Source organism: Dama dama, chromosome 4 (genome assembly GCF_033118175.1).
Source record: "Dama dama isolate Ldn47 chromosome 4, ASM3311817v1, whole genome shotgun sequence".
NCBI lineage: Eukaryota > Metazoa > Chordata > Mammalia > Artiodactyla > Cervidae > Dama > Dama dama.
Window position 1 is genome coordinate 69597384 of NC_083684.1, and position 9811 is coordinate 69607194.

General features: G+C 49.6%; 1 protein-coding gene across 5 annotated transcripts; it reads right to left on the reverse strand.

Annotated features, from left to right (window-relative positions):
- Positions 1-939: 939 nt before the first annotated feature.
- LOC133052216 (putative killer cell immunoglobulin-like receptor like protein KIR3DP1) lies at positions 940-8479 on the reverse strand. Of its 5 annotated transcripts, none has more exons than XM_061137000.1 (9): positions 8328-8479; positions 8151-8186; positions 6726-6989; positions 5562-5861; positions 4237-4536; positions 3213-3263; positions 2354-2476; positions 1585-1637; positions 940-1473 (listed from the first exon to the last, which is right to left on the reverse strand). In XM_061137000.1, exons 1-9 carry the CDS (start codon positions 8359-8361, stop codon positions 1351-1353), a joined length of 1284 nt encoding a protein of 427 aa, XP_060992983.1. In that variant the 5' UTR covers positions 8362-8479; the 3' UTR covers positions 940-1350. The 5 variants fall into 5 exon arrangements, with proteins under 5 accessions (XP_060992983.1, XP_060992975.1, XP_060992968.1 ...); XM_061136992.1 differs by having other exon boundaries at positions 2342-2476; XM_061136985.1 differs by having other exon boundaries at positions 2339-2476.
- Positions 8480-9811: the final 1332 nt, after the last annotated feature.

Here is a 9811-nt window from a genome sequence, read left to right on the forward strand (position 1 = left end):
GCCAAGCCACATCATGCCACCAGCTGATAACTTAACAGGCACAAGATTCTCAAATCCTTGGCTTTGGTGACAAGAAGCAAAGAAGACAAAATGTGCAAATATCGATGGATTCCACAACACACGCAAAGCCTCCCTGAAGCAAGTGTTCTCTCTGCAGCCCCTCAGTGATCAGGAGTGGAATGTCCAGTAGAATTCTCGGTGATGATGGGACTCTTTAAACATCTGCTCTGTCCAGCACCCTGGCACCTGGCCACAGGACGCTGCTGAGCACTTGAAACGTGGCGGGTGTGACTGAAGAACTAAATGCTTTTCACATACGTGTAGAGTCACTGTCTATACTGCGTGGCTGGGTAACTACTTTATCGGCGAGTGCCGGTCCAGACTGGGGGATTTTGTTGTCCTGTTTCTACCCCTGGAACCCTAGCAGCCTCAGTGCACACAGCTGGGAAGAGATTGAGGGAGCTTCCCCGGTGGCTCAGTGGTAAAGAATCCACCTGCCAATGCAAGAGACATGAGAGACGTGGGTTCCATCCCTGGGTCAAGAAGATCCCCTCGAGAAGGGAATGGCTGCCCACTCCAGGATTCGTGCCTGGAGAATCCCATGCACGGAGGAGCCTAGCGAGCCTCACACTGTTTATGGCATTGGAAAGAGTCGGACGTGACTGAATTGAATTAGCATGCACACACCCAGGCTCATATAGGTAGTGGCACCACACTGGATATCTCAAACAGAATATACTTCATCTGTTTATTTGGCCATCTAGCATTGCTTTTATTAGTTTTTATGGAAATCATTTTATTTTAAATACAGCACATGTCAATCTTAAACTTCCAGTCTATCTCTCCCCCAACCCTTCCCCTCTGTAACTCTAAGATTGTTCTCTAAGTCTACAAGGCTGTTTCAGTTTTGTAAATAAGTTCATCCTTGTAAAACGTTGCTGAATAGACATCTTATTTATTGGTTTGTGTTTTTTTAAAAAACTGAAAAATTTGAAGAATCAGCTGGCAGATTTTTTATGCTTTATTGGAATTTTAGATAAAGTAAGATGATCATATTAACCGACCCAGTATGTGTGATTGATTATACCATTCCCCAAACAGTGAGATAGATAAAACGGAGTCCTGGAAGAGACAGGAGTTTACTTCGAGGTTGTGGGATTTTTGAAGGTGATCCAGCAATCTTGGACTCCACTGTTCACCTCAGAGCTGCTGGGCTGCTTTGGAGGAGGAGGAGGAGTGTCCACAGAGGAACCTCTTTAAAAAGAGATCTAAGTCTTCGATATGTAGCACTCTGTGTGTTCATAGCCTGGGGCCAGGTCAGGGCTCAGCACGGTCTTTCTTTAAATTGAATTACTCATAGATACTGGGCTCGGGGAAGGGGTGCATGGGGCTCAGGGGAGTGGGAGTATTCAGTCTCTCAGAAAGGGTCCCGAGGTTCAAGTGAGCATATATCACGTCTTCTGCTGGAGAGTCCTGAGAGGAAGGAGGTGAGAATGATGGATTGAGACGTGATCTTTGAAGGCTGGGACATTGGGCATTGGAAGGGTCGATGCTATGGCAAGGGTTTGGGCTGGGAGGACTCACCACGCCGCTCACGGCTCGATCTTCCTGGCGCTCTCCTTCAATAATGGCAATATCTGTGAATGAAAGAGAGTCAAGGATTTGGGGGTGAAGGCAGTTATCCCAGGCCTCCAAAACTTTGATGGGGTCATCAAAGCAGAAAAAGGCAAGGGTATGCCCCCTGTTGCTGGGTCTGTCTACTCCAATAAATAAATCAAAAACAAAACATTCCATCTACAAGCCCATCCATTCACGGACTGTCTCAGGAGCCTGTGCAAACCCACAGACCCATCCTATGTCTTCTATTATGGGTCATTCTCTTCTGCATATCAGCAGATTCCCAAGATCATGTAGGGGAGGAGAACAGATGGTTGTAGTTGAAGGGAAGAACAGGGCTTGGAATGTCCCTGGTGTCCAGAGATTAAGTGTCCATCTTCCAGTGCAGGCAGCCTGGGTTCTATCCTTGGTGAGAGATCTATGATCCCATGTGTCTTGAAGCAACTAAGCCCCACGAGCTGCAACAGCTGAGCGCATGAGCTCTGGAGCCTGAACCACACCCCAGACGGCAATGTGGATCCCCCATGCTGCTGCAAAGACCTGATGCAGCCAAGAATAAATCAACACATATTTTCATAAAAATAACAGGGTTCCATGGGTCTCTGGAAGATGTTCCCTCAGAGATAACAACACTGGAAACCAGTTTTAACCTGCGGGAAGTGAAAACCTCATTCTCTGCTATGAGCCCACCTCCCTCTGGGTCAGATGATGCTGAGCTCACCACCTTCAGGCTTACGATTTGGGGTAGAACACCAGTGACAGACAAGAGCAGCGAGGAAGATGCTGGTAGAGGTGAAGGCTATGGCAAACCCAAGGATGATGTACAGTGCACTGGAGCGTTCTTGAAGAAGCTCTGCCTCTGCCAACAAACAAATGGAAGGTCTGGTTTTTCATTGCATACACTGTGCCCCTACACACTGGAGTTATTGTATCCTTGCATCAAACCGTCAGCATCTGTCAACCTGATCACTTATGGTCTCCACTTCCCAGGAGGTACCAAAGCATCCAGGAGAGATGCTATCAGTGGATGAAGTAAAGAGGCCTTGCAAGACCAGCAGAGGTCTGAACCAAGGTCCACTGGCCACCAATGCAGTTTTTCTCTGCTCCCTCACATCAACGCGTGGTGTTTTTCCATGAATGGAGACCCTTTTAATCCTCAATACATTCCGACACCCCCTCCCCATCCACATATACCTGGAACAGAATCCTGAAGAAGATATGACACTTTTATTTCTGAATGTGCAATGCTTTGTTCATAAAACACTAATAGAGGAATAACATATTTAAGGGGCTCCCTCAAATTCTCCACTTGTCACCCCCATCCATCCCCAAAGATTCTGGTGGAGGGAGGGTAAGCATCTCCCTTAGGCGTGGGATCAGGTCACTCTGACCAATTATCTTCAATTTAGAAATTCCCAGTCCCAGGATCTCAATGCCCCCTCTGGCTCTCATGCACACAACAGTCTCAAATGCTGACTTGAGACGGATGTTGAGAAGCACAACGTTGCAGTGCTGGGAGCTGGCAGAGCCAGCACTCACACAGGACCCCTATGTCTTCTTAGAAATTTGCCGAGATAGGAGACCTTCTTGCTTACCTTCTGTGGTGTGTGCATCCATGGGGGAAGGGCAAGTACTTGTAGTGGAACCTAGGAGAAAAAGACAGAAGGGGTGAGCCAGTAACCTTCCTCACCCCACCAAAGGAGGACTGTTCTTTCTGGAAGGTTGACCTTCTGCCTGTGCTTGACTCTGTGATCCCTCAGAGCACTGATGGGGGAGGGGAGAGCTTCTGGCTCCTCCCCGTGAATGTGTTGAGTAGACCCACCATCCTGGAGAAGAGATGGTGAAAGGAGGTGGGAAGAGTATCCCTGGTGAAGAAAGAAAACTCTAAGCAAGAGACATTATTTCTGCTCTAGGACTGAGTATCTATGTTCCTTAACTGGGAAATCACCTGTATGTCAGAGGTGCCTCTGGGAAAACATTAAGTGCAAGGGCCCAATGCAATCTCTGATCCTCCCAAATTAGCCCAGCCTCTCCTCCTCCTGGGTCTACCCTCACCCTTTTCTATTTTTGCCTGGATAGACAGGACTCTGATGAGAAGCATCCATACAGGAGGTGGAAGAGGGTTGAGATGCCACCGACCATCTCTCGTCCTCTCTGGTTCTCATTGCCTCCATTTCTCCAGAAGCCCTAAGTTTCCCCTGACACCAGCACAGGGCCCTTGAGATAGAGCACAGTGATAGAGTAAGATGTTTTGGAAAAAGCCAAACAGACTTCTTGACCAACACAAAGTGATTTCGTGTACTGTAAAGCATGGGACACTTCCTGGGGTTCTGGAAACAAGAATACTGCAGTGGGTTGCTGTTTCCTCCTTCAGGGGACCAGCTTTTGTCAGAACTCTTCTCTGTGACCTGTCAGTCTTGGGCGGCCCTGCACAACATGGCTCATAGCTTCATTGAGTTACACAAGCACCTTCATCACGACAAGGTTGTGATCCACGAAGGGGAGATAGTGAAGCACAGAGGAGTCTGTCATGCTGCAGCCCACTGGGTCACAAAGAGTTGGACACAACATAGCGACTGAACAGCAACAAGAAAGCTGAGCCAGGAGGAGGGTCCTCACCTGTGACAGAGAGCAGCAGGGGGTCGCTGGGGTCTGACCACGAGTAGGGAGAGTGATTGAAGGAGCCGTAGCACCTGTAGACCCCGCTGTGGGCTGGGGTCCCAGGACCCAGAGGGAACTCAGCTTGGAGTGCTCCACCGGGTCCCCGCCCTCCAGCGAGTGGGCGCCCAAGGTTCTCCCCCTCCCTGAGCAGATGGAACTGGTCAAAGGCGGGCTCGGAGCTGCAGAGCAAGGTCACATTCTCTCCTGACCTCACCGCGGGGCCCCCCTGGGCTGAGAGAGAGGGTTTCTTGGACAAACCTGGAAGGAAGAGACCTTGATCTTAGAGCATAAAGTAACTCTGGCCCTAAATCTAGAATTAGAGCCCAAAGTGTGCAACAAGAGAAGTGCTGCAATGAGAGGCTGCCCCCCGCCCGGAGAGAAAGCCCCACAGCAAGGAATACCCTGCACAGGGAAATATTCAAAGGTAACTTTCATAATGGAGTGTCATTTAATATGCTTTTTTTAAAAAAGAAATATAGGTAAATGAACAACTGAATCACTCTTATGTACAGCAGGAATCAGCAACATCATAAATCAACTAGACTTCAATAAAAATGAATAAGAAAAAATATACTTTAAAAAAACAAGACGTAGGGTTCTCTTGAAAGATGGAACCTACTAGGTTCTGCTGGGACCATCATAAAACATGGTACTGACCCAGAACTAGACATTATGGCCTGGAAATTGCCAGCATCTCATTCAATCTTTGACCACTTCAAACCTGAGGGAGTGTTCAGTGCTACTTTGCCCACCCCCAGGGGCTGGAAGGACTCCTTAGTGGGGAGGGTTGGCAGGGACCACTCCTTCCTCTTTGTGCAGAAGGACGCGTTAAACCACAAGGCTGAGCAACTTCAAGGTGTCAACCTCCGTCCTGACCACCCAGGGCCAGACTGCAAGGGCGTCTGGAACCACAAAGCTCCTGACAGAGGAAGGGAGCTCTCACATGAAGGAGAGAAACCAGTCCCTTAACCAACCATCGTTGGCTGCCTGAGCCAGGAACTGCCCGGGTCCCTGCTCTGGTACATTTTTCTCCATTGTTCGTTCTTTCACATTCTTGCTGCTTCACTCTGTCACCGGCTGTGTCTTCTCTTTACCACACGGCAGGTGCTCTGTTCTCTTCTCCGTTCCGTGTTCACACCTCCTCTCTCTCTCTGGTTTGTTCCCTCTCCTGAGTGTGTGAGTGTCTCTGCACGCCTGTCATTGTCTCCCGGTACTGATGCTGGACTGGACACCAGACCTTCTGTGACACAGACAGCAGAGGGGACTGGTCTGGACACACTCACCTGTGATGACGATGTCCACGGGGTCACTGGGGGCTGACCACTCATAGGGGGAGCGGCTGAGAGAGCCATAGCATCGGTAGGAGCCCACACTCCCCAAGGTCATGGGGCCAATGGAGAAGTCAGCTGAGGCATGCCCGCCCGGGAGCGTCTCTCCTTGTGTCTGGAAATGCCCTGTGCTATTTTCCTGGTGCAGGATAAACTTGTCAAGCGACAGCAGTGAGTGACAACGAAGGGTCACATGCCCTCCCTCCTGCACGAGGGGGCCTGGGTGGGCTGAGATGGCTGGTTTTGTGAACACACCTAGGAGCAAAGAGTTTGTGAGCTTTGGTGAGTCACCCCGCCTCAGTGCTTCCGCTGACATCTGAAGGTGTGAAAAATGTCCCCGTGAACTTCCTGTCTGTTCTGTTGCATTCTCTCTAGCCTTGTTCTTGGGCTCTGGCTCATGCTTTTCTCTTTCTCTTTGCTCAAGACCACCAGCCTCCTCTGTGTTTATTCTAAACTCTTTAGCTGTTGAATCTTCTGTCAGCTTCATGCATGCATACTCAGTCGCTTCAGTCCTGTCTGACTCTGTGGGACGCCATGGACTGTAGCCCGCCAGGCTCCTCTGTCCCTGAGATTCTCCAGGCGAGAATACTGGAGTGGGTTGCCATGCTCTCAGCCTCTTCCCATCCCTAATTTGCATTTGAGGGGCTGGGGTGGATCTCAGGATGCATACCCTGTCTCCCTTCACATACATCTCTTATAACGTGAGTGATGACTCACATCATTGGAAAGGAAGTGGAGAAAAATGGAACCCATCTGTGACCCCACCTCATGCCTCTGGAGACATTTTTGAGACTCCTCCCTGGGGCTCCAGCTCCTTCACAGTGGACTACAGCTCCCTACTGGGTGGCAGGTGCTGGATCAGGGTCGTTCCCATCCTCCCTGCTGGCAGGCAGTGGCCACATCCTGTCTAACTAATGCCGAGGGATGCTCCTCCTTTCTGCACTCAGGCACCCCATCCATCTATTCAACACCCTGAGTTTAAACTCTCAGAGTGGGTTCTCTTTCACTGGCTCGCTCCTGACTGGGAATCCTGAGTAAGCCTTGGGTGCACTGGCATGTGGACCTAGGGTAGGATTGCCTGCAGGCTCGGCCATCCCGGGCTGGCTGTACCCCTCCTACCTGTGACCACAATCTGCAGGGGGTCACTGTGTGGGGACCGGTAGCCTCCAGAACATGTGTAGGACCCGGCATGTTCTCTGGTCACCGGGCCAAGTGTGAAGGTGTTGACATGATATCCCTGGAGCTTGGGCAAACTGGTCCCATCTCTTTTGAACAGTCTGAATCTCTTAAGTGGAGAACGGGAATGACACCGAAGAGTCACAGTCTGTCCTAAGGGAACCACAGGGCTTGGCCAGGCTGACAAAGAGGGCTTCTCATATGCACCTAGGAGAGATGGAGGCACAGGCTTTGAGAGGAAAATAGGAACAGTCTCCTCTCCCCCCTGCCCTCATGGGCGCTTTTCCTTCAATTCTTCCAGCTCTCCTCCCCTAAACTGCATCACCTTGATGCTCAAGGATACCTAGGGCTTGGGGACAGACAGAGACACAGTCAACCCAGGATGGACATCATGGAGACTCTAAAAATATGATTCTGAGAAGTGATCCTCTCAGGAGAAGAATCATTCCTTGGGTTGACAAAATTTTGAGAAACTTTCTCTCAAAACACAAGACACTGGGGATTCCCTGGCGGTCCAGTGGTTAGGACTCAGCACATTCTCTACCAAGGGCCTGGGTTGATCCCTGATTAGGGAACTAAGATCCTGCAAGCTGCATGATGCAAGCTAAAGAAAACACCACAGAGAAATTGATGCATGGAAAAGAAGTGAAAGGCCTTCCCTGTTGCATTTGTTGTAGCTCAAACAGTACAGTATATTCCTGCAATGCAGGAGAGCAGGGTACAACCTCTCAGCTGGCAAGATCCCCTGGGCAAGGAAATGGCAACCCCCTCCAGTATTCTTGCCTGGAGAACCCCATGGACAGAGGAGACTGGTGAGCTCCACTTCATGGGGTCGCAAAGAGTTGGATACGACTGAGTGACTAACAGTAACACAACTAGGAAGAGAAAAAGCCACTTGACTGAAAAGAAGGAAGGAAACCATGAACCCCGCTCCTTTGTTAGCTAGGCTCTATCAAATGTGGGACCAGGCCCTGGTGGCCCTGCCTGATGCCCAGCCCCTCCCCTGGGGTCAGGTCTAGAGGGCGGTCCTGCAGATCCTGTTGTGAAGGGCCGGTTGGAGAGGTGACCTTGTCTGAGAGGGGTCTGTCGGGTGTAGCCCCATTGCCCCCCTCTGATGATAGAAATGGCACTCAGGGCCCCAGCTCTCAGCTCCCAGACTTCACCCTGTCCCTTCAGGTCCAGAGTCCAGAGCTGTGCTAACCTCTGGGGAGAGTGAAGGTGAGTATCAAGGGCAATAGGATGACCTGGGATCCACAGGGCATGCGGCTCTCACTGTACTGACAGGGGTCTCACCCTGCCCCCCACTGTCATCTGCTTCAGCCCCGCCTGCTCTGCTGAACACAGAAATAAGGGATGGGGAGGACTCACCCACAGCTGCCCAGATCCTCAGACTCACACAGAATCCTAGAAGGAAAAGCCCGTCAGAGATGGCTTGTCCCGATGGACCCCACGCTCCTTGCACCCTCATCCAGGGAAGCTGGTCAGTGGTGTGGAGACCCCCGATTTCCACCATAACCGTCTCCTACCGGGTCTTTGCAGACTCACCGAGACTCAGGAGGCTGAGGAGTGTGGGCCACATGGCTCTGCTTCTGTGAGGCAGGAGGCAGGACTGAGCAAAGCTGACCAAGTTACAGGATGCGGAAGGCGGGCGGTGTTGTTCATACAGTCAGCCTGGTGCAGGTCACAGGGGAAGATGGGCAGCCTCCTCTCACGCTAGGGATGGAAGGCTGACGTGAGCCTCGTCACTGAGCAGGCCTCGTGACCTCGGCGTCAGTTTTGTTTTGCTAAACACTATGCACGTAGGAGGATTTGAACAGGTCTTGCTGCCTCAGGAAGTAGTAACAGTGTCAGTGTATACCATGTTGCCGTTGGGGTTTAGTCGCAAAGTGGTGTCCGACACTTGCGACCCCATGGATTGTATCCCACCGGGCTCCTCTGTCCATGGGACTGCCCATGCAAGAGTACTGGAGTGGGTTACCATTTCCTTCTCCAGGGGATTTTCCTGACCCAGGCATCAAACCCAGGTCTCCTGCTTTGCAGGCAGATTCTTTACCAACTGAGAGGCTTAGTTTCTATGAATATCTTGTTTGAAGAAAGATTGACTCAGTTCCTTTCCTTCTTTTGATGACGAGTTCTACTTCAGTTGTGCAGGTCTGGGAATTCCCTGGTGGCCCAGTGGCTACTGCCTGACTTCACTGCTGAATGCCCAAGTTCAATCCCTGGTTGGGGAACTAAGATGAGATCCCCTGAGCCATGAAGCGCAGCCAAAAAAAAAAAGTGCAGGGTTACTAACTGCTTACTGTGTAATGGTAACCACAGGAGAAAAAAACACCACACTGATTTATTTTCAGCAAAGATTTCTAAGGCCTCTCTGCTCCTGAATTTAAAAGAATTATTTTTTCAATCATGTAACCTGGAATTCATTTTCCTGGTTGACATGTTGTTACTCATTCTCTATAAAACAAACCATGGGGTTCAGTGCAGAGAAAACAAATATAATTAATATGTATCCTCAACTAGAATGTCCAAAAATTCCAATAATCCCCTCAAGCTTTTACTTAAGAGATGGTATGTTGCCCTGATAAAATAAAAAATTCTTTAAAAGATGATCTTCATGAGAAATATAGCCCTTCTGAATAAATCCAGTTTTATCATGCAGGATACTTTCCCCAATCTCACGATAAATGTCATTAACCTTAACTCTTTGCAGAACAGAAATCACAGGTGCCCACTTCGTATTTCAGGCTCAGTGCAGGTTGCCAATTAAGGACTCATTAATAGAGACTTTCATTCTGCATTCTCATAAGAGAAGGAGACATGCGTATTATGGCTCTTTGAACATTTTGTAAAAATTCTGAGGTGGAGTATAGGTGATTAAGAAACTAACTGTTAGTTTCAGGTGTACAACAAGGTGATTCAGTTATACACAGACATGCGTCTATTGCTTTTCAAATTCTTTTCCCACTTAGCTAGTTACGGAATATTAAGCAGAGTTCCCTGTGCTATCCAGTAGGTCCTTGTTGGTCATC